This window comes from Hyperoodon ampullatus (assembly GCF_949752795.1).
Source record: "Hyperoodon ampullatus genome assembly, chromosome: 1".
In the NCBI taxonomy this organism is placed as follows: Eukaryota; Metazoa; Chordata; class Mammalia; order Artiodactyla; family Ziphiidae; genus Hyperoodon; species Hyperoodon ampullatus.
Genome location: NC_136914.1, coordinates 137,685,666 through 137,710,973, shown reverse-complemented (window position 1 = coordinate 137,710,973; position 25,308 = coordinate 137,685,666). Strand labels below are relative to the sequence as shown.

The window sequence follows — 25,308 nt, the reverse complement described above, 5'->3', positions numbered from 1 at the left end:
TTTTCATTGTAGTTTATTTCTAGTCTCATAGCATTGTGACTGTAAAAGACGTTTAATATAATTTCAATATTCTTAAATTTACCGAGACTTATTTTGTGGCCTAGTATGTGCTCTATCCTGGAAAATGTTCTATATGTAGTTGAATGTTTATTCTGTTGCTTTTGGGATGGAATGTTTTATACATACATATATATACATAGATGTACATATAAATAAAGTCTATCTGATGTAAGGCTAGTGTTTCCTTATTGATTTTCTGTCTGGATGCATGATCTTCCATTGATGTAAGTTGGGTGTTAAAGTACCATATTATTATTGTGTAACTCAACACAATTTCTCCCTTTATGTCTACTTATATTTGATTTACATATTTAGGTGCTCCTAAGTTGGGACATAAATATTTACAATTATTATATATTGTTGGATTGATCCCATTATCATTATGTAATGTCCTTCTCTGTCTCTTGTAACAGTCTTTGTTTTAAACTCTGTTTTGTCTGATATAAGAATTGCTACCCCAGCTTTCTTTTTGTTTCCATTTGTATGGAAAACTTCTTTCCATACTCTCACTTTCCATCTCTGTGTCTTTAGATCTAAAGTGAGTCTCTTCTAGGAAGCATATATATAGTTCTTCTTTCTGTATCCATTCAGTCACTCTAAGTCTTTTGTTTGGAGCATTTAGTCCAATACATTTAAAATAATTATTGATATGTATGTACTTACTGTCATTTTGTTCATTGTTTTCTGGTTGTTTTTGTGGTTCTCTCTTCTTCCTTTCTTTTTTTTGCTCTGTATCCTTGTGATCTAATGGATGACTATCTTTAGTGTTATAGTTTATAGTTTGGTGTTTAGATTCCTTTTTTGCATATCTATTACAGATTTTTGGTTTGTGGTTACAATGAGGTTCATATATAACTATATTTATAAAGATATATATATATATAAAATAAATAATATATATTTTAAATTCATTCATATATGATTATTTTAAGTTCATGATCCCTTAAGATCAAACCATTCTGACAACCTGCATTTTTAAAATCCCCTGCCATGGTTAACGTTTTTGATACATTTTATATCTTTTTGTGGGGTGTATCCCTTAAATACTTGTTGTGGAAATAGATGCTTTTTCTTCTTTTGTCTTTTAACCTTCCTACTAGCTTTATAAGTGGATGATCTATTTTACTGTATGTTTGTCTTTACCAATCAGACTTTTCTTTGCACAGTTTTCCTATTTCTAGTTGTAGTCCTTTCCACTTAGAAAAGTCCCTTTAATATCTCTTGTAAAGCTGGTTTAGTGATGCTGAACTCTGTAGCTTTCACTTGTCTGTAAAACTCTTTATCTCTCCTTCAAATTTGAATGATAGCCTTGCTGGGTAGAGTATTCTTGGTTGGTATGTTCATCAATTTGAATCAATTGTGCCAATCCCTTCTGCTCACAAAGTTGCTGATGAAAAGTCAATTGAGGGCTTCCCTGGTGGTGCAATGGTTGAGAGTCCGCCTGCCGATGCAGGGGACGCGGGTTCGTGCCCCGGTCCGGGAAGATCCCACATGTCGCGGAGCGGCTGGGCCTGTGAGCCATGGCCGCTGAGCCTGCATGACCAGAGCCTGTGCTCCGCGATGGGAGAGGCCACAGCAGTGAGGGCCCCACGAACCACAAAAAAAAAAAAAAAAAAAAAAAGTCAATTGATAGCCTTATGGGAGTTCCCCTGTATGCTACTAGTTGCTTTTCCCTTGCTTCTTTTAAGACTCTCCCTTTATCTTTAACTTTTTGCCATTTTAATTACAATGTGTCTTGGTGTGGACTTCTTTGGATTCATTTTGTTTGGGACTCTGTGTGCTGCCTGGACCTGCATGGACCTTCCTTTCCCTGGTCAGGAAAGTTTTCAGCTATTATTTCTCCAAATAACTCCTCTGCCTTTTTCTCTCTATTTCCTCCTTCTGGGACTCCTATATTTTGAATGTTATTATGCTTGATGTTGTCCCAGAGGTCTCTTAAACTGTCCTCTTTTTAAAAAACTCTTTTTTCTTTTTTTGTTCAGTTCAGGTGATTTCTTCTACTTTGTCATCCAGTTCACTGATCTGTTCCTCTGTATCATATACTCTACTGTTAATTCCTTCTAGTGTATTTTTTATTTCAGTTATTATCTTCAGCTCTGGTTACATCTTTATATTTTTTATTTTTTAACTATTTGTTAGAAACTTCTAACTTCTCACTGTGTTCATTCATTCTTCTCCTGAGTTCACTGAGCACCTTTTTTTTCATAGAAAATTGTTTATTTCACTTATAGTTTCACATTTATCAGCACAGAGTTACACAGTTTTCTCTAAACATTTTCAAGTGTCTGTATTTCTCATTTTGTGATTATTTTACAAACTCAAATGCATGTATTTAGTTTATAATAAAGATAACATCAGATCAGTGGAGAAAGGAAAGATGATTAGAAAATAAAACTCTGACAGCTATGTATAAGAAAAAAGCAAATATCTTGAATATAAGGTGAATATGTACTTACATATTCTTTTTTTTTACAAGACAGACTTTATCAATTATGACTTATCTGTATTTAATGTAATCATATCAAATTTTAGCTTCTGCCAGAGTGAATTTTCTTTTTTTTTAAACATCTTTATTGGAGCTTAATTGCTTTACAATGGTGTGTTAGTTTCTGCTGTATAACAAAGTGAATCAGCTATACATATACATATACATACATCCCCATATCTCTTCCCTCTTGCATCTCCCTCCCACCCTCCCTATCCCACCCCTCTAGGTGGACACAAAGCACTGAGCTGCACTGAGCATCTTTATTATCATTCTTTTGAACTCTTTATCAGGTAGATTGCTTATCTCCACTTGGCTTAGTTCTTCTGGGGTTTTGTCTTCATTTGGAACATATTCCTTCGCTCCTCATTCTGCCTAATTTTCCATGTTTATTTCTAAGTATTAAGTAGGTCAGTTATGTTTCCAGATGTTGGAGAAGTGGTATTAAGTAAGAGACATCCTATGGGGCCCAGCAGCACTTGACCCCATATGTGGGCTGTGTGGGCCCTTCTGTGTGATGAGGCTGACTACTCTCGGCACACTGGTAGACAAGGCTCATCCCTAGGATGGTTGACTGCTATGCCCTGTCTTGCATGGTGGCTGCTGGCCTGCTGGTGGTCAGGCCAGATTTCAGCATGGTTGGATGCACAGGCTGGGACGTCTTTGGGTAGATGCTGGCCCACTAGTGGGCAGTACTGGGTTCTGGTATAGCTAGTTGCATGACCTGGCACAGGGGTGGGTCTCAGCCCAGTGGTATACAGATCTGGTTCCCTGGGTGCTGGCTGTGGGACCCAGGGGGTCCAGTGCTGATATCAGCCTACTGGTGGGTGGGGTCACATCCTAATGAAGCTGGCTCTGGGACTCTGGAGATTCTGGGGCTGGTCCTGGCTAGCTGATGGGCAGGGCTGGGTCCTGGTGTGGCTGGCAGCAAGTCCAGGGGTGTTCCAAGGCTGGTTCTGACCTGATGGCGGGTAGAGTGGAGCCCCAGGGTACCTGGGTGTGGGTGTTGGGGAGGCCTGGGGTTGGTTCCGGTCCACTGGTGGGTGGAGCCAGGTCCCTGCAAGGCTGGCTGCTCACCTGGGAGGTCCTGGAACTGGAGCTTATCTGCTGTTGGGCAGGCAGGCCCCCAGTGCTAGTAGGTTAGAGAGAGGACTCCAAAATGGCACTTGCCAGCACCTGTGTCCTCATGGTAGAATGAACTCCCCAAAATGGCTGTTGCCAGTGTCATCAGGAAGAGTCCCAGTTGCTCCGCCTCTCCAGGAGACTCGATGAGATCAGCAAGTGGGTCTTAACAGGCTCCTTCAAATTACTGTCTCAGTTCTGGGACTCAGAGCATGTGAGATTTTGTGTGTGCGCTTTAACAGTGGAGTTTCTGCTACCTACAGTCCTCTGGCTCTCCCATATGCAAGTCCTGCTGGCTTTCAAAGCCACATGTTTTGAGGGCCTGTCTTTCTAGTGCAGGACCCTCAGCTTGGGAGCCTGATGTGGGGCTTGGACCCCTTGCTCCTTAGGGAGACCTTCTGTGATTGTGATTATCCTCCCATTTGTGGGTCACCTACCTGAAAGTGCAGGTCTTGACTACATTATGTCTCTGGCCCCTCCTATCCATCTTGTTTTGGTTCTTTCCTTATATCTTAAGCTGTGAAAAATCTTTTCTGCTAGTCTTCAAGTAATTCTCATTGATAGCTGCTCTGTAAATAGTTGTAATTTTGGTGTGCCTAGAGGAGGAGGTGAGTTCAGGGTCTTCGTACTCCATCACCTTGGACACACCTTGCAATGTCATTTTTATAGTCCTGCACTGTCATGCAAAGCAAGGACCACCTATATGCATCAGTAGTTTATTTTTGTTTTAGTATCTGAAGTATTTGGGGTAGGGGTGTTTAATTTTTCAATTTGCAATCCTGCTGTCTCTTGCCTGATGCAACCTAATTCTCCAAATGTTTCATAATTTTGGGTTTAGTTTCTTGTTCTTTTCCTAACCTGTTCAGCAAATTCTTAGAGACCACTGATTTTCAGACTTCTTTTCTAATATATGCACTTAAGAGTATGGATTTCCCTCTAAGAATGGCCTTAACAGCAACCCACAGTTTTTATGCTGTATTTTCACTATCTATCAGTTGAAAATATTCTCCAGCTTTCATGGTTAATTCTTTGACCTATGAGTAATATTTAAAAGCATATTGCTTAATTAGAAACAGCTGGGAATTTTCTGATTCCTTTTTTCTTTCTTTTTTAAAAAAGAACAGATTTCTAATACAACTTTCACTGTTATTAAGGAACAGAATCTGAGTACTTAAAAAATCTGAGAGTTGTTTTCTTTTTTTCCTTTAAATATTATGTATGTATGTATGTATGTATGTATGTATGTATGTATGTAATCATGCATGCATGCATGCATGCATGCTGCACCAGGTCTTAGCTATAGCACACGGGATCTTCGTGGTGGTTGGTTGCAGCACGCAGACTTCTTAGTTGCAGCATGCTAACTCTTAGTTGCGGCATGCATGTGGGATCTAGTTACCCAACCAGGGATTGAACCAGGGCCCCCTGCATTGGGAGCGCAGAGTCTTACCCACTGGACCACCAGGGAAGTCCCAAGAGTTACTTTCTGGATTTGTCAATTTTGGAAATGTTTTATGTGTACTTAAAAAGAATATGTATTTTGAAGGTATTAGGTATTTGTCTGTTAAGTAGGTTTGTTAATTGCATGGCTCAAATATTACTTTTTGAGTTTTTCTTTCAATTACTGAGGAGCAATATGTTTATATTTCCTGCTATCCAGTGGATTTGTCTGTTTTGCCATTCAATGCTGTCACTGAATTTTTCTAATCCAGAAAAACAGAAAACTTGAAATTTTCTATTCTGAGGCTTTGTTACTGGGTACTTGCAAATTTTTTAAAAATAAATAAGTTTATTTATTTATTTGTTTGTTTATTTATTTTTGGCTGCATTGGGTCTTCACTGCTGTGTGCAGGCTTTCTCTAGTTGCGGCAAGCGGGGGCTACTCTTTGTTGTGGTGCACAGGCTTCTCATTGCGGTGGCTTCTCCTGTTGCAGAGCATGGGCTCTAGGCATGCGGGCTTCAGTAGTTGTGGCTCACAGTCTCAGCAGTTGTGGCGCACAGGCTTAGTTGTTCCGCGGCATGTGGGATCTTCCCAGACCAGGGCTTGAACCCACGTCCCTTGCATTGGCAAGTGGATTCTTAACCACTGTGCCACCAGGCAAGTCTCTGGGTACTTGAAAATTTAAAACTGTTATATCTTTTATCATTATGAAATATCCCTATTTATAATATTCTCTTCTTGCATTAAAGTCTACTATGTCTGATATTACCAGCTTTCTTTTGGTTAGCACAGCATGGTTTATCTATTTTCCATCCTCTTATTTGCAATCATTCAATATTCTTATATTTTAAAAATCTGTCTGATAAGAAATACACACTATAACTGGTTTCTTTTTTAATCTCCTCTGATAAATCACTGTCTTTCAATTGCAGCATTTAGTACATTGACGTTTAATGTAATTACTAACGTATTTGAGTTTATATCTACTATCTTAGTATTTGCTTTCTATTTGCCCTGTCCATTATGAATTTTCTCTCCTTTCGTGCTTTCTTTTGGGTGTTTTTTTTTATTACTTCATTTTTCTGCTCTATTATCTTGGTTGGCAGTTACATGGTTGGCAGTTACATTATCTTGGTTGGCAGTTGGCTTTACTTTTTAAAGATTAAAACATGCATCACTGAGGTATCAAACTCTAAAATAAATTAGTATTATATTTCTTTGGGTAATGCTAGAACCTGAGAATATTTTAACTCCAAATGCCCTTTCCCTAAATTTATGATATTGCTGCCTTATATTTAATTCTCTACAGATATTTTAGAGACATTATTATTGTTTTAGAATAGCTAATGTTCATTAGGCTTTCTCCCATGGGCACCATTTCCTGTAATTCTAAGCTTTCATCTGGGATTATTTTCTTTTTGTAGAATATCTTTTTAGGATTTTCTTTAATTTTGTTAATGATAATGCTCTCAATTTCTTTTCATCTGACCTTTCTTCTGATCGATATTTCACTGGGTAAAGAATTCCACACTGACAGTTTTTCTTTCAGCACTTTAAAAATATTCCACTGTCTCCTGATTTCCAGTATCTCTGTTGAGAAATCAGTTAATATCTTATTGTGTCTAGATAATAAGATAAGCTCTTTCTGCTGTTCAGTTTTTTCTTTCTCTTTGGTTTTCTTTGATTTTATAATAATGTACCTAGGTACAGTACTTTTGTATTATCCTGCTTATGATGCATGGTGTGTTCTTAATCTGTGGACCAATGTCTCTCTGTCTTCTCTTTCTGGGACTCAAGCTATATGACTTTTAGCTGATTTCACTATTTCCCATATGTCTCTTAGTTTTTATTTATTTATTTTGTTCTGCATTTTCTATCCCCTTCTATCTCTGACCTTCATTCTGAATATTTTCTTCTGACTTGGGTTGCATTCCATTAATTCTCTCTTCAGTTATGTCTCATTTCCATTATTACTGCAATTTTCAGTTCTAGAATCTCTATTTGGTTCTTTAAGAGTTTTTAGTTCTCTTATAGAAATTCTCAAAATTGTGTCTTATTTCATTGAACATAGTACATAGTTATTTTAAAGACCAAACTGTGGATCTGTTTCAATTGTATACTATTTTTTTATGATTTTTTTAACCACGCTGTCTTCAATCTTACCATTACCAGTTCTTTTTACGCCAGATATTAGCCAGATATCACAAGTAAAAAAGTACAGAGATATTCTGAGGCCTAGCAATGATGTTATCTTCCTCTAAAAGTCTTCCTTTTCTTTTTTCAGATGGGAAGGGGTATTATCAATCCCTGATCATGTCCTTTATAACATCATGTTGTATCAAATATCAGAGTCATGTTTTAGATCTTTTCAGGACTAGTCTATTTTGGGGGAGTCACCCTTACTTCAAAGCCTGGATGTTCCTGAGCCACCTACCCTCAAGTCTGATGGGCCCGGAATTTCAATTTTTATTTCTCTAGCTCCATGAATTTGTTTCGAGCTCTGCTCAGTTTTCAACCACTCTTCACCTCTTCTGACATCGGGAGATATATTTAAGGGAAAGTAAACCCAAATGCAGGCTCATATCCCTGGATTTCTTTCTTTTCCTGGTCTTTACCCTACAATTCTACACTGACTTCAATTCACTTCAAACAAATTTGATTTTTGTCAAATTTTTGTCAAGATTTTCTAGTTTTTGTCCAGATTCTCTAGTTTTCTCAGAAGGAGTCTGTTGCCATCACTGTAAACAAAACTATCTAACTTATTTTCAGTTAATTAAAAATGTTTTGAGCACCAGTTTGGCTGCATCTCACTAGTTTGATATGCTATTTATTTTACGCAGTTTTTAATTTTAGTTTTCCTCTTTATCTCAGTAGTTGAAAATGTAGTTAAAAGAAATTCGCTACACTCACTTCTTGTTATTTCTAATTTAATGTAGGTGTGAGTTATGTTTAATTTGTATGTATGTATGTGGTGGGGAGGGTCTGAAGCCCATATCTATGTAAATGTTTCATGGGTCTTGAAAAACACAGTATATTCCTGTTGGTTCATATATGAGTAGTATAAACAAAGATATACATACATATACTCAAACTTGTTCTTTACTCTTTATATCTTTTACATTCCTGTTAATTTTTACCTTTGTTTCCCTTGAAATATAATTTAGCTGCAATAATATATTTATAAATACTAAGTAAATACATGTTATCTAATTCTCCAAAGATCTTAGCAGTATAATTGAGAAAATAAAGCCATTTAAGTACTGCAAAGGTTTAAGGAATTAGTCTTTTTCAAAGCATTATTTTTTATGTATGGTTCACAAATCTTGAAAATTAGATATCAATAATTTTAATAAGTTCAACAAACATTTGAAGAGATATTATGTACAGGATAGTAAGATAGTTCTAGTCCTAGCTGTATTTATTCAAATATATACTCAAGTCAAAACGTAAGAACTGTAAGAAAATAAAGAGGAGAAAGTTCCATCATATTTGGTTGGCTTCATAGTAAGAGGAGAAATGAAGAGAAATCATACAAAGCTTTGTAGAAGTAAATAGGGTTACCCTTACTAATAACATTAGTAGCACCACATTTGTCTGCATAGGTGCTTTATCTGCAGTCACCATCAACTAGCTGATCTCTATTTTCTAGTGCAAATGCTAAAAAAAAAAGTCAATCTTATTGGCTTAGTTAATTGCAGAACTGTTTTGCTGAGAAAATTATATACAGACCACAATTAGGAAGCTGGACAATAAGGAAGTGGCTACACCAACCACTGGTTCTAGGATCACACCTCTTTAGCCGAGATCCTGGTGTCAGGAAGTTACTGCCAGAGCTACTGCCTGCAGGAACACCCTGACTTAGCTCTGAGAGAAGCAGCTGCCAGAATTATTGGCTCTAGAGCCATGCTACACTTGTTAGATTCTCATCCACAAAAACAGATTCTCATACACAGCTTCTCCTCCTATTTATCTCCTAATTTAGGTCTCTTACATGTGTTTATCATTAGCAGAACCTAATTCCTACCCTGAACGAGTTTATACTTTTCCAGCCTTTGCAGTACAAGAAGGTATACAAAAAGGAGGTTAGAACAGATGCTAAGCCAATCTACTATACTTGTCATAAACTATTATTATAATTGTACAATCTAATTAAATGTTACCCAAAGTGAAAAAAATAAAAATACAAAAGAGCTGGGGTTTTTTTCTATGAAACCTGAACTGAATATGCAAGGCTCAGTAAAGATGAGTTGTTAAATAGCTGCTGTTGAATTAGAGCTAGGTAAAATAATTATAAAAGTCAGAAAATTTGTAAAATCACAGAGGATCAAAAGGAGATCAAAAGGATCTCTAAGTTCTCACTATTCTTCAAAGAAACTGAAAATGGAAATTCTAAAGAATGAATTGACAATTCGGAAGATGGCGGAACTGTAAGATGCGGAGATCACCTTCCTCCCCCCGATACATCAGAAATACGTCTACACGTGGAACAACACCTACAGAACACCCGCTGAACGCTGGCAGAAGACCTCAGACCTCCCAAAAGGCAAGAAACTGCCGACTTACCTGGGTAGGGCAAAAGGAAAAAGAATAAACAGAGACAAAAGAATAGGGACGGGACCTGCACCAGTGGGATGGAGCGGTGAAGGAGGAAAGGTTTCCACACAGAAGAAGCCCCTTTGCGAGCGGAGACTGCGAGTGGCAGAGGGGGGAAGCTTCGGGGCCGCGGAGGAGAGCACAGCAACAGGGGTGTAGAGGGCAAAGCAGAGAGATTCCTGCAAAGAGGATCGGTGCCGGCCAGCACTCACCAGTCCAAGAGGCTTGTCTGCTCACCCACCAGGGCCAGCAGGGGCTGGGAGCTGAGGCTTGGGCTTCGGTCGGATCGAAGGGAGAGGACGGGGGCTGGCGGTGTGAACACAGCCTGAAGGGGTTAGTGCTCCACGGCTAGCCGGGAGGAAGTCTGGGAAAAGATCTGGAGCTGCCTAAGAGGCAAGAGACTTTTTCTTCCCTCTGTGTTTCCTGGTGCACGAGGAGGGGGGATTAAGAGCACTGCTTAAAGGAGCTCCAGAGACGGGCGCAAGCAGCAGCTATCAGCGCGGACCCCAGAAACGGGCATGAGACGCTAAGGCTGCTGATGCTGCCGCCAGGAAGCCTGTGTGCAAGCACAGGTCACTATCCACACCTCCTTTCCGGGGAGCCTGTGCAGCCCGCCAGTGCCAGGGCCCCGGGATCCAGGGACAACTTCCCTAAGAGAATGCACGGCACGCCTCAGGCTGGTGCAACGTCCCACCGACCACCGCCACAGCAGGCTCGCCCCACATCCACGCCCCTCGCTCCCCCCGGTAGCTGTGCAAACAAAGAAGACAAAGGGAAAACTCTCTCAAAAGCCTCAGGAGCAGCGGATTAAATCTCCACAATCAACTTGACGTACCCTGCATCGGTGGAATACCTGAATCATCCCAAATTGAGGAGGTGGACTTTGAGAGCAAGATTTATTATTTTTTCCCCTTTTCCTCTTTTTGTGATTGTGTATGTGTATGCTTCTCTGTGAAAATCTGTCTCTATAGCTTTGCTTTCACCATTTGTCCTATGGTTCCGTCTGCTGTTTTTTCTTTATTTCTGAAAAAAATTTTTTTCTTAATAATTATTTTTTATTTTAATAACTATTTTATTTTATCCTCTTTCTTTCTATCTACTTTTTCTCCCTTTTATTCTGAGCCGTGTGGATAAAAGGCTCTCGGTGCTGCAGCCAGGAGTCAGTGCTGTGCCTCTGAGGTGGGAGAACCAACTTCAGGACACTGGTCCACAAGAGACCTCCCAGATCCACGTAGTAACAAACGGCGAAAACATCCCAGATCTCCATCTCAACACCAACACCCAGCTTCACTCAACGACCAGCAAGCTACAGTGCTGGACACCCCATGAAAAACAACTACCAAGACAGGAACACAACACCACCCATTAGCAGAGAGGCTGCCTAAAATCATAATAAGTCCACAGACACCCCAAAACACACCACCAGATGTGCACCTGCCCACCAGAAAGACAAGATCCAGCCTCATCCACCAGAACACAGGAACTAGTCCCCTCCACCAGGAAGCCTACACAACCAACTGAACCAACCTTAGCCACTGGGGATAGACACCAAAAATAACGGGAACTACGAACCTGCAGCATGCAAAAAGGAGACCCCAAACACCGTAAGATAAGCAAAATGAGAAGAAAGAAAAACACACAGCAGGAGAAGGAGCAAGATAAAAACCCACCAAATCTCACAAATGAAAAGGAAATAGGCAGTCTACCTGGAACAGAATTCAGAATAATGATAGTAAAGATGAAATCTTGGAAACAGAGTAGAGAAAATGCAAGAAACATTTAATAAGGACCTACAAGAACTAAAGAAGAAACAAGCAATGATGAACAACAAAATAAATGAAAATAAAAATACTCTACAAGGGATCAAGAGCAGAATAACTGAGGCAGAAGAACGGATAAGTGACATGGAAGATAAAATACTGGAAATAACTACTGCACAGCAGAAGAAAGAAAAAAGAATGAAAAGAACTGAGGACAGTCTCAGAGACCTCTGGGACAACACTAAACGCACAAACATCCGAATTGTAGGGGTTCCAGAAGAAGAAGAGAAAAAGAAAGGGACTGAGAAAATATTTGAAGAGATTATAGTTGCAAACTTCCATAATGTGGGAAAGGAAATAGTTAATCAAGTCCAGGAAGCACAGAGAGTCCCATACAGGATAACTCTAAGGAGAAACAGGCCAAGAAACATATTAATCAAACTGTCAAAAATTAAATACAAACAAAACATATTAAAAGCAGCAAGGGAAAAACAACGAATAACACACAAGGGAATCCCCATAATATTAACAGCTGATCTTTCAGCAGAAACTCTGCAAGTAAAAAGGGACAGGCAGGACATATTTAAAGTGATGAAGGAGAAAAACCTGCAACCAAGATTACTCTACCCAGCAAGGATCTCATTCAGATTTGATGGAGAAATTAAAACCTTTACAGACAAGCAAAAGCTGAGAGAGTTCAGCACCACCAAACCAGCTTCACAACAAATGCTAAAGGAACTTCTCTAGGCAAGAAACACAACAGAAGGAAAAGACCTACAATAACGAACCCAAAACAATTAAGAAAATGGGAATAGCAACATACATATCGATAATTACCTTAAATGTAAATGGACTAAATGCTCCCACCAAACAACACACACTGGTTGAATGGATACAAAAACAAGACCCATATATATGCTGTCTACAAGAGACCCACTTCAGACCTAGGGACACATACAAACTGAAAGTAAGGGGATGGAAAATGATATTCCATGCAAATGGAAACCAAAAGAAAGCTGGAGTAGCAATTCTTATATCAGAAAAAATAGACTTTAAAATAAAGACTATCAGAAGAGACAAAGAAGGACACTACATAATGATCAACGGATCGATCAAAGAAGAAGATATAACAATTCTAAATATTTATGCACCCAACATAGGAGCACCTCAATACATAAGGCAATTACTAACAGCCATCAAAGGGGAAATGGACAGTAACACAGTCATAGTAGGGGACTTTAACACCCCACTTTCACCAATGGACAGATCATCCAAAATGAAAATAAATAAGGAAACACAAGCTTTAAATGATACATTAAACAACATGGACTTAATTGATATTTATAGGACATTCCATCCAAAAACAACAGAATACACATTTTTCTCAAGTGCTCATGGAACATTCTCCAGGATAGATCTTATCTTGGGTCACAAATCAAGCCTCGATAAATTTAAGAAAACTGAAACTGTATCAAGTATCTTTTCCAACCACAACACTATGAGACTAGATATCAATTACAGGAAAAGAGCTGTAAAAAATACAAACACATGGACGCTAAACAATACACTACTTAATAACGAAGTTGTCACTGAAGAAATCTAAGATGAAATCAAAAAATACCTAGAAACAAATGAGAATGGAGACACAACGACCCAAAACCTATGGGATGCAGGAAAAGCAGTTCTAAGAGGGAAGTTTATAGCAATACAATTGTACCTTAAGAAACAGGAAACATCTCGAATAAACACCCTGACCTTTCACCTAAAGCAATTAGCGAAAGAAGAACAAAAAGACCCCAAAGTTAGCAGAAGGAAAGAAATCATAAAGATCAGATCAGAAATAAATGAAAAAGAAATGAAGGAAACCGTAGAAGAGATCAAAAAAACTAAAAGCTGGTTCTTTGGGAAGATAAACAAAATTGATAAACCATTAGCCAGACTCATCAAGAAAAAAAGGGAGAAGACTCAAAGCAATAGAATTAGAAATGAAAAAGGAGAAGTAACAACTGACACTGCAGAAATACAAAAGATCATGAGAGATTACTACAAGAAACTCTATGCCAATAAAATGGACAACCTGGAAGAAATGGACAAATTCTTAGAAATGCACAACCTGGCAAGACTGAATCAGGAACGAATAGAAATTATGAACAGACCAATCACAAGCACTGAAATTGAAACTGTGATTAAAAATCTTCCAACAAACTTCCCAGGCGAATTCTATCAAACATTTAGAAAAGAGCTAACATCTATCTTTCTCAAACTCTTCCAAAATATACCAGAGGGAGGAACACTCCCAAACTCATTCTACGAGGCCACCATCACCCTGATACCAAAACCAGACAAAGATGTCACAAGGAAAGAAAACTACAGGCCAATATCACTGATGAACCTAGATGCAAAAATCCTCAATAAAATGCTAGCAAACGGAATCCAACAGCACATTAAAAGGATCATACACCATGATCAAGTGGGGTTTATTCCAGGAATGCAAGGATTCTTCAATATACGCAAATCAATCAACGTGACACACCATATTAACAAATTGAAGGAGAAAAACCATATGATCATCGCAATTGATGCAGAGAAAGCTTTCGACAAAATTCAACACCCATTTATGATAAAAACCCTGCAGAAAGTAGGCATAGAGGGAACTTTCCTCAACATAATAAAGGCCATATATGACAAACCCACAGCCAACATCGTCCTCAATGGTGAAAAACTGAAAGCATTTCCACTAAGATCAGGAACAAGACAAGGTGCCCACTGTCACCACTCTTATTCAACATAGTTTTGGAAGTTTTAGCCACAGCAATCAGAGAAGAAAAGGAAATAAAAGGAATCCAAATCGGAAAAGAAGCAGTAATGCTGTCACTGTTTGCAGATGACATGATACTATACATCAAGAATCCTAAAGATGCTACCAGAAAACTACTAGAGCTAATCAATGAATTTGGTAAAGTAGCAGGATACAAAATTAATGCACAGAAATCTCTGGCATTCCTGTACACTAATGATGAAAACTCTGAAAGTGAAATCAAGAAAACACTCCCATTTACCATTGCAACAAAAAGAATAAAATATCTAGGAATAAACCTAAGGAGACAAAAGACCTGTATGCAGAAAATTATAAGACACTGATGAAAGAAATTAAAGATGATACAAATAGATGGAGAGATATACCATGTTCTTGAATTGGAAAAATCAGCATTGTGAAAATGACTCTACTACCCAAAGCAATCTACAGATTCAATGCAATCCCTATCAAACTACCACTGGCATTTTTCACAGAACTAGAACAAAAAATTTCAGAATTTATATGGAAACACAAAAGACCCCGAATAGCCAAAGCAATCTTGAGAACAAAAAACGGAGCTGGAGGATTCAGGCTCTCTGACTGCAGACTATACTACAAAGCTACAGTAATCAAGACAGTATGATACTGGCACAGAAAGAGAAAGATAGATCAATGGAGCAGGATAGAAAGCCCAGAGATAAACCCACGCACATATGGTCACCTTATCTTTGATAAAGGAGGCAGGAATGTACAGTGGTGAAAGGACAGCCTTTTCAATAAGTGGTGCTGGGAACACTGGACAGGTACATGTAAAAGTATGAGATCAGATCACTCGCTAACACCATACACAAATATAAGCTCAAAATGGATTAAAGACCTAAATGTAAGGCCAGACACTATCAAACTCTTAGAGGAAAACATAGGCAGAACAATCTATGACATAAATCACAGCAAGATTCTTTTTGACCCACCTCCTAGAGAAATGGAAATAAAAACAAAGATAAACAAATGGGACCTAATGAAACTTCAAAGCTTTTGCACAGCAAAGGAAACCATAAACAAGACCAAAAGACAACCCTCAGAATGGGAGAAAATATTTGCAAATGAAGCAACTGACAAAGGATTAATCTCCAAAATTTATAAGCAGTTCATGCAGCTCAATTACAAAAAAACAAACAACCCAATCCAATAATGGGCAGAAGACCTAAACAGACGTTTCTCCAAAGAAGATATACAGACTGCCAACAAACACATGAAAGAATGCTCAACATCATTAATCATTAGAGAAATGCAAGTCAAAACTACAATGAGATATCACCTCACACCAGTCAGAATGGCCATCATCAAAAAATCTACAAACAATAAATGCTGGAGAGGGTGTGGAGAAAAGGGAACACTCTTGCACTGCTGGTGGGAATGTGAATTGGTACAGCCACTATGGAGAACAGTATGGAGGTTCCTTGAAAAACTACAAATAGAACTACCATATGACCCAGCAATCCCACTACGGGGCATATACCCTTAGAAAACCATAATTTAAAAAGAGTCATGTACCAAAATGTTCATTGCAACTCTATTTACAATAGCCCATAGATGGAAACAACCTAAGTGTCCATCATCGGATGAATGGATAAAGAAGATGTGGCACATATATACAATGGAATATTACTCAGGCATAAAAAGAAACGAAATTGAGTTATTTGTAGTGAGGTGGATGGACCTAGAGTCTGTCATACAGAGTGAAGTAAGTCAGAAAGAGAAAGACAAATACCGTATGCTAACAGATATATATAGAATCTAAGAAAAAAAAATGTCATGAAGAACCTAGGGGTAAGACGGGAATAAAGACACAGACCTACTAGAGAATGGACTTGAGGATATGGGGAGGGGCAAGGGTAAGCTGTGAGAAAGTGAGAGTGTGGCATGGACATATATACATTATCAAATGTAAAATAGATAGCTAGTGGGAAGCCACCACATAGCACAGGGAGATCAGCTCGGTGCTTTGTGACCACCTAGAGGGGTGGGATAGGGAGGGTGAGAGGGAGGGAGATGCAAAAGGGAAGAGATATGGGAACACATGTATATGTATAACTGAGTCACTCTGTTATAAAGCAGAAACTAACACACCATTGTAAAGCAATTATACTCCAATAAAGATTTTTAAAAAAATACAAAATAAAGAATGAATTATCTTCATGGTTTATGTATAAAAGACAACAAAGAACTACAATTAGTAGGCTTACTCAAAGTAAAGATCTTAGGCATTATATAATAATGATTAAATAAGTGCACATTTACATTAAGTCAAAGTCAAAAAATTTTAAAGTATTCTATGCATGTCTTATCATTCTCCACCTTATTGCCTCTTTCAATCTGCATACCATTTATTAATCTCGAAAGAGAGAGCGTTTGTACTATATTTTTTGCTAGGTACAATGTACTAAATCAAAAAAGTAACAGTGTTTCTGACCTCTTTCTGTTGACTATTTCATTGGATAAGATATTCCTGATAAAAAGTCTTTATGAAAATAAATATTATCCTAAAATATAATATGATTCTTTACATTAAATTACTATATATCTATGCCTTTTAAGTTGTTATTTATGGCTTTTATTATTTTTCTATCTTACCACTTGCAGTATTACTTCAAAAGATATTTAACAAGCATTTACTATAATCATAAAAATATATAAAAAATAAAACTGAGGGCTTCCCTAGTGGCGCAGTGCTTGAGAGTCTGCCTGCCGATTCAGGGGACATGGGTTCGTGCCCCAATCCGGGAAGACCTCACATGCCGCAGAGCGGCTAGGCCCGTGAGCCATGGCCACTGAGCCTGCACGTCTGGAGCCTGTGCTCCGCAACAGGAGAGGCCACAACAGTGAGAGGCCCACCTACAGAAAAAACAAACAAGCAAACAAACAAACTGAAATCTAGTCCAAATCTCTCATTTCATAGATTAAGAAACTGAGATCCAAATGTACGGACACTAAGGGGGGAAAGCAGGGTGAGGGGGGATGAATTGGGAGATTGGGATTAACATATATAGACTAATATGTATAAAATAGATAACTAATAAAAAAAGACATATTTAAGTAATAGAAGACATGATACAGATTTGAATTCTTGTTTTAATGATTTAATGTTCATATACATAAGCAAGTGTCTGCAATCCAAAGTAAAAGTAATAAATGCCCTAACCAAGGTATAAAAATACTATAATGATTCACTTTGTTAGAAAGCAGAAACTAACACACCATTGTAAAGCAATTATACTCCAATAAAGATGTTAAAAAAATACTATAATGGAATGTGCAAAGAGTTTTCAGAAAAGATCACATTTAAATTGGTTCCTAAGATTGTGTATAAGTTCAATGTATAAAGATGTGGGTGGTTTTCTCAGGCTTTTGGAAAATGTGAGCAGACAAAATGTTAAGAAAATATGAGTGTTTGGAGAAATAAAGAATAATTTGCATGGAGAAAAAAAAAAAAGAAACTGAGTTCCACCTCTTACACTGTTGCTGGGAATATAAGTTGGTACAGCCACTATGGAAAACAGTATGGAGGTTCCTCAGAAAACTAAAAATACCATATGATCCAGAAATCCCACTCCTGAGAATATACCTGGACAAAACTATAATTCAAAAAGATACATGCACCCCTATGTTGATAGCAGCAGTATTCACAATAGCCAAAACATGGAAACAACCTAAATGTCCATCAACAGATGAATGAATAAAGAAGATATAGTACATATATACAATGGAATACTACTCAGCTATAAAAAAGAATGAAATAATGCCATTTGCAGCAACATGGATACAAACACAGATTATGATACTAAGTGAAGTAAGTCAAAAAGAGAAAGACAAATACCATATGACATCACTTATATGTGGAATCTAAAACATGGCACAAATGAACCTATCTACAAAACAGAAACAGACTCATAGATGTAGAGAACAGACTTGTGGTTGCCAAGGGGGAGGGGAGAAAGAGAGGGATAGACTGGGAGTTTGGGGTTGGCAGACGCAAACTATTATACTTAGAGTGGATAAACAACAAGGTTCTAATGTATAGCACAGGGAACTATATTCAATATCCTGTGATAAACCATAATGGAAAATAATATATGAAAAAGGAATGTATATATGTGTATAACTGAGTCACTTTGCTATACAGCAGAGAACGGCACAATAACTATACTTCAGTAAAAAAAAAAAAAAAAAAGAAAAAGAAAGAAAAAGAAACTGAGTTCCAGATAGATTAAAGTATTAATACCAGGAAAATCACCCAGGCAGTAACTGCAGTCCTGAAATTATAACTAATTAGCATTAATAGGCAATAGAATTTTGGCCAAGATGACTTTCTAAAAGTTTTGATCTCTGAGGTGACAAAGACATATCAAGTACACTTCTAACCAGTCTTTCTTTGAATTGAATTTGTCATTGATAGTAAGATGCACCATTCTTTTACATACTATTAAAAATAAAAATTGCTGCTTATTAATCTTGACATGCCATTCACTATGGCTACATCCCAATTTTGTAGATCTTAAAATAGGGGAATGGGGAATAGTGTTAGGGAATCTTACAGTCGAGTAAGAGAGAAGATAGGGTAAGACAAATACATCTAATTAGAAAACATTCTAGACAACTGCCTGGTACAACCTCTCTACATGCCTTCCCTCATCTGACAGACATTTTTCATCCTTAGGTCCAAGCTTCCTTAGTGAAGGTATCCACATCCCTGCCACGGTGTAGTGTTTCTTTTGGGGATTAATACAGAACAGTCTGATAACTAGAATTGTTGCTTCCCTTCTGCTGCTCCTACAGTGAATCATATATATTCTTTCCAGAAAAATTTGGAATTTTCAAGTTCTAAAGTGCAACTGAATTCAATCCTTCAACAGTGCACCCTCCTCCTCTGCTAAAAGCCCTTGAAGAGCCCCCTATGCCATCTGTAAGACAAGTTTAAATTTCTTAGCAGAGCATATAAGATCCTATATGATCTGCTCCCTGCCCACCATCCCAGTCTTATGCCTAATTCCTCTATACAAATACGCTGAGATATAACCACAGTAAATGATCTGTATTTTAATAAACATATGATTTTTCATTTGATGAACTCCTACTTATTTTTAAAGACTCTGCTCAAATTTCATCTCCTCACTTAAGCCTTCTCTGATATCTCCAGCCAGAGTGATATCTTCAACAATTACAATCTAATGTATATATTGGACATGTTATAGTTAACACTGTCTGCCATGTGCAGATTTAAGTAATCCTTGACCATAACTCATGCTCTGGGGAATAGCGCAGGCTATTTTTTACACAGGGAAGTCAATGATTAGACTGAAGTTTTGCATATTTCTGAAGGGCAGCCCTATCATACGCTGACTGGCATGAAGCATTCTGAAAATAGAAGTGTTGGCCATTAGTAACTAACAAGAATGGGTTCCTTCAGGATTTGACCTAAAGAACAGAGAGAATCAGCTTTTTGGTTGGAAGAATAGGAGCAGCTGCTATATGGAAAGGGGTACCATTACTGAGGGGGACAATTAAGGCTGTATGAGACAACTGATAAGAGGAGCATATCCTCAGAGATGGTCCTAATTGTTTCCCAGTTCTAGCTGTATTCCATGTTCCTCCTTATCATACATTCCCATTTACTCAGAATGACCTGCTTCTATTTCTTGAAGCAAAAACAGCCAAATATGAATATATGTATGTGTTTATATTCCTAATATTTGCAATCATCCACTCAAAAAATATTTTTTGAGCATTTAATATGTATCAAGCACTGTTCAAAGGTGTTAGGTATACAGTGGTAAACAGAATAGACAAGGGCCCTGCTCCATGAAGGATACATTCTAGTAGATAAGACAAATAATAACCAAGCAAATAAATAATTTCAGGTAGTAATAGGTACCACAAATAAAATTGGATAATAGAAAACAGAAAGTTGGGGAGGGAGGAACAGTGCTAGATAATGTGGTTAGGGAATGTCTGCCTGATTGAAGAGAAGGAGACAGTCCTGTGTAGGTCTGGAGAATAACATTCCAGGCAGAAGAAATAAGTAAAAGGTTTTCTGATGGAAACTGGTTTGCCAGTTTTAAGAAAGCCAAAGTAAGATGGCCAGTGTGACTGGAGACCAGTCATCAAAGGAGGGTGTGGTAAGAGGCATATATATATGTAAATATACAAACACAGACTTACTACAAACACAGACTTATTATAAACAGAGACATATATAGAAATCAGGGTACCTCTGAATTTATATAAGGTTATTAAAAAGAGAAATATTAAACTTTATAATGAAAGCTTAGGATTTGGGTGAACTTTTGGGGATGGTCTTCTTCACAGTATAACGGTGTAAATTAGCATCAGAACAGCAGGGTTTACCATGTAATTCCAGAGATATCTTTTCACTCTCTCATTGGAAAATAAATCAAATATATTCATCTTTTGCTATTATATAAATAAAGTTTTGGGGTAGAGAATACCATTTTTGGACAAGTACTGAAAAATAATGGCTTTATTACTATTTTTATAAATATACACATGAACTCCTTCCTCCCAAATTTCAAATAGACTATATTGTGTTCATAGGCTATTATCAACATACACTAATGATATAATAATTAGGGATGGTGAAAGCAAACCTAAAATTACTACTCTGATCTATATTATTATTTATTATTCAATTATCATTGGTCAATAAGAACTAATCAATAAAAATAGTGCTAAATACAATTCTATTTCATAATGCTATTGAAATCTTCTAAATAATAAATATTTAGTTTTAATCTTAAAAAGATAAATATGTTAGACTATCATAAAACAAAAACAAACAGTAAAATAAATAATATGCTAAACATAATTGTTTTAATTTATTAAATACTAACTTTATACTCCTGTTGAAGTTTTGTTTCTGTGCTCTAAAGCTACATATATGCCTAAATAAAAAAGTAAAGACTGTTATAAATTTCAAAAAAGCTTTTTGGTGACAGCTGAACCAAAGACTAGTTAACAGATTGAGCAGCAAAAGATAGCTACATGTATCAGAGAAGAGTAAACTTTTTCTGTAAAGGACCAGATACCAAATATTCTAGGTTTGGTGGGCCATTCAGTCTCTGTCTCAACTATTCAACTCCATCATTGTAGAGCAAAAGCTGCCATAGACAGTAAACAAATGAACAAGTCTGGCCACGATCTAATAAATTTTTATTTACCAAAAGAAGTGGCAGGCCAGATTTGGCCCTCAAGCTGTAGTTTGTGAATCCCTGACAGATGCCGTTAAGTCTCTGTACTAGTTATTATACTTTGACTACAAGCAACAGTGATTTTTGTCTGTTTTATTCACTAATGTATTCCAGAAACTTGAATAGTGCTTGGTACTTAGTAAGTACTCAATAAATATTTGTGAATGACTGAATGAATGTTTTATTACCTCACCAAATATTAAATCTGAAGGCAAGTGGCTCTAGATTTGTTTCAGCAGTTCAATAATGTAATTTAAGGACCAAAGTCTTCCCCATCTTCCCCTTCTTCTAATCTCATTGTGTTTCTGATACATACTCTCATGGTTACAAAATGGCTATAGCAGCTTCAACATATATCACTTTCTAAAATGACAAGGAACAGGAAAGAGGTTAAGTTTTCTTCTTGCCAGTCTCTCTTTTTATCAGGGAGAAAAAGCTTTCCCAGATGCTCTACGACAGACTCTCCCTTATACTTCACTGGGTACAAGTGAGTCACATGTTCATACTTAGACCAATTCCTGGCAAAAAGAAATATGCACTGGTTTATAATCAAAGATTTATCACCTGAGATTGTGGAAGAAGCTCATCTCCGCTGCACACAATGCAACTGGAACAAAATCAGGTTATATGAATTAAGAAAGAAGGGAAAATAGCTCTTATGGAGTCAATAAATAACGTCTTTCATACCCTCAATAATAAAATAAAAATAATAACAATAAAAGGTAGTATTTTCTACAGTCAGGAAGTGCTGTATATATATTCACTCATTTAATTATCTTATCCAATTTTCATCCTCTGGCAAGTTATAAGGAGGAAATATGATATTAAAGAAAAAATGAGACAAAAACAAAATAAAAAACACTATATTCTCAACATGAACTGAGTTTAAAGGAATAAACTAAAAATGGGAAGGATGATAAAATGAATATCTTTTCACCTCTTCCTAAGTCTCATTTTATAAAATGACTTCATTATTTTCTATTTGTAATCAATTCCCAGAAAATACTCACCTATATCCAAATGTATTAAAAGTTTCCAAAACCCAATAATGTGGAACTGTATACTATTGTATAATCCTTGACACTGCTAGCTTCCATTATTCAGACTTGACCACATTTAAGATATTTTCCCTAAAAATGATAAGCTCTTTTTGATTTTGCAGTCTTTAACAGCAATACTTAAAAGCAGGATGTTGCCCTAAGGGCATAGAGTTCACTTTAAAACCTGATGACATTTCGAGTTACTAAAAGTGCCTTTTAATAAGCTCAGAATCCATTTTTCCAATTTCTCTATTATACTAAGAATAATACATTCATGAGCCATGACTGCACTACTATTAAACAGGTAAAGGCAGATTTTTAAAAGACTGGTTTCAAAAGACCTGGACATAAAAGGAAGAGTATGGAGTCAAATATAGGAAACAACTAAATCATTAGCTCAATCATATAACACTGTATTATCTCCAATACATTAAAATACAGACTTAACTTACATACACTGGTGATTCAAAAATCTTAGCAATAGTCTTTAATAGGAAGATCATAGCCTTTTTAATAATTATTTTGAGAAAGAACAGTAAATCATAAAAAGTTAAAGTTAGAAAAACCTTCCCATGGGAAAAATCACAAATAAATGAGAAAAACTGAAAATCCAATTAAGAGATTTACATAGAAGAATGCAAACAAAGGACTGCCAAACTTAAAAAGAGCTTATGCTTTAAATGAATTTAAAACCAAAACAAAATGTATTTCTTCATTTTTTGGTTTTGTTTTGTAAGGCGACAACAAAAGATATATCAGGTCTCAGTCCATTTGCATGACCTTTAAAAGTTAAACTTGGGATAGAATAAAACTCTGAACATTTTTAGAAGAAAATGTAAGAGAAGATCTTTAGGACCACAGGCTGAGAGAGGATTTGTTATACACAAAGACCAACAACCATAAGAAAGAAGACTGATATATTCAACTACCTCAAAATTAAAAAAAAAAAGAAAGAAATTTCTGTCGATCAAACATATCACAACCTGGGAACAGATATCTGAAACATACCTATTGTCTAGCAAGTTGAATGAGCCATTGGCACTCATTATTCATTCCCATCCCTTTCCATATCCCAGCATCTTTCATAATGGCTGAAAGTCTAAAACTATGTTTCCCGGATGTACTTGCAGGTGGTGTGGTGGATGGGATTAAAGTTTCACCAGTGACAGGCACTTGAAGGGGATACAGAAGGCAGAAGTGAGCTGAGAACATTCTTCTATAGGTGCGACAGATGGCAAGCAAAACTGATAGACATGAGTGTCTCCTGAAGTGAGTACCCCACGCCCCACTTTCCATTGTCAAGTTTTCAGCTCCATGGAAGTGATGCTGTAGTGGTAGCTACAGAGATGGTGGCAGCAGCATAAATCCCTGGCCTCAGAATCTCAGCCTCTAAGGTATGACTCTAAAACCAATTATCTTACGTACATAGTACTTAACTGTAAGTGACTAAATCCCTTCTTGTTTGAAGTGTCTATGATGGTTACTGTTTACACTGATCAGCACACTAACAAATATTCAGAATAGAGATTATATAAAGTACTTTGACAATTTAAGGAAAAGATAAAGAGAAAATGGGAAAAAGAAATGAACAAGTGTTTCATGAGAAAACCACATGCGTAAATAAATACATGAAAAATGGTTAACCATACTGGTATTCAGGAAAATGTAAGTTAAAACCACAATGAAATACCATTTAGGACTCAAATTACAAAAATTAAGAAACCTGGTAAGAGCAAGTGCTGATAAAATATACGAATCAATAAGAACTCATAAATATCACTGGTGGGAATGTAAATTGGTATAGCCACTTTGGAAATCAGGTGGCAATATATTGCAAAATTGAATATTCACATAGCCTATGACCCATCCCTGAAACTATTCTGCTTATGCATGATATTGAGTGGAAAAAAGGTAAGTCTCAGAAGACTAAATAATACTATTTTTGGAAGTTTTTTAAAATGCAAAACTAAATAATATATCATTAGGAATACACATACCTACAAAAATTTTAAAAAGCAAGGGAACGATAAACAAAAATTCAAGACAGTATTAACCGCTGGCAGAGGGAAGGAGGGGCATGGGATAGGGAAGGAAAACATGGATAAGTGCACCAGTATTGATAAGATTTTAGCTCTTAACTGGATGGTGGGTTGATACGTTTCCGTTTTATCAGTATGTTTCCTAATATAATATATATTCTATACTATACTATTCATGATTGCTAATATTTATAAAGTGCTTATTATGTACCCTATTTTAAGCAATTACTTTATCACTTACAGTCAGTTCTAAGAAACAGGTTCTGTTATTATCTCCCACTTATAGATGAGAAAACCCTAAAGCACAAAGAGGTTAACTTGTCCAAGGTCATATAGTTAATAAGCAAGGGAGCCAGGAGTCAAAAAGGAAATCAGGCCCCAGCATCCACACTCATAACCAGTATACTCCATGAATAAAATACCAAATAACAATAATAAAAGTTACCTAAGACAACAATAAGATAATCAGTAGTTAATTGATCTACCTTTCATTTTCCTTGATGACATTTTCAAGTTGTAGTTTCATCTCACCCATCTGTTTCTGAAAGAATAAAATATGGCTGCAGAAAAACATTTTCCAGACAATTAGATTTATATTACGTAGTTCATTCATATGCAAGCAATTGGATTCTATGACACTAGTCTACAGATAAGAAATAATTATTCTTCACTTCTAACAAGCAATATTAAATATAGATATTTTAAT

At 36.8% G+C, this 25,308-nt stretch overlaps 1 protein-coding gene across 1 annotated transcript in view; it reads right to left on the bottom strand.

Moving 5' to 3' along the window:
- Positions 1-25,308, bottom strand: part of SCLT1 (sodium channel and clathrin linker 1) — a gene marked incomplete at both ends in the record, with an annotated part of 272,227 nt that overhangs the window by 169,745 nt on the left and 77,174 nt on the right. The window contains one exon of the mRNA XM_079719413.1: positions 25,088-25,143. Within this exon, the coding sequence (XP_079575539.1) occupies positions 25,088-25,143 (56 nt within the window). The remainder of the gene's footprint in view (positions 1-25,087; positions 25,144-25,308) is intronic.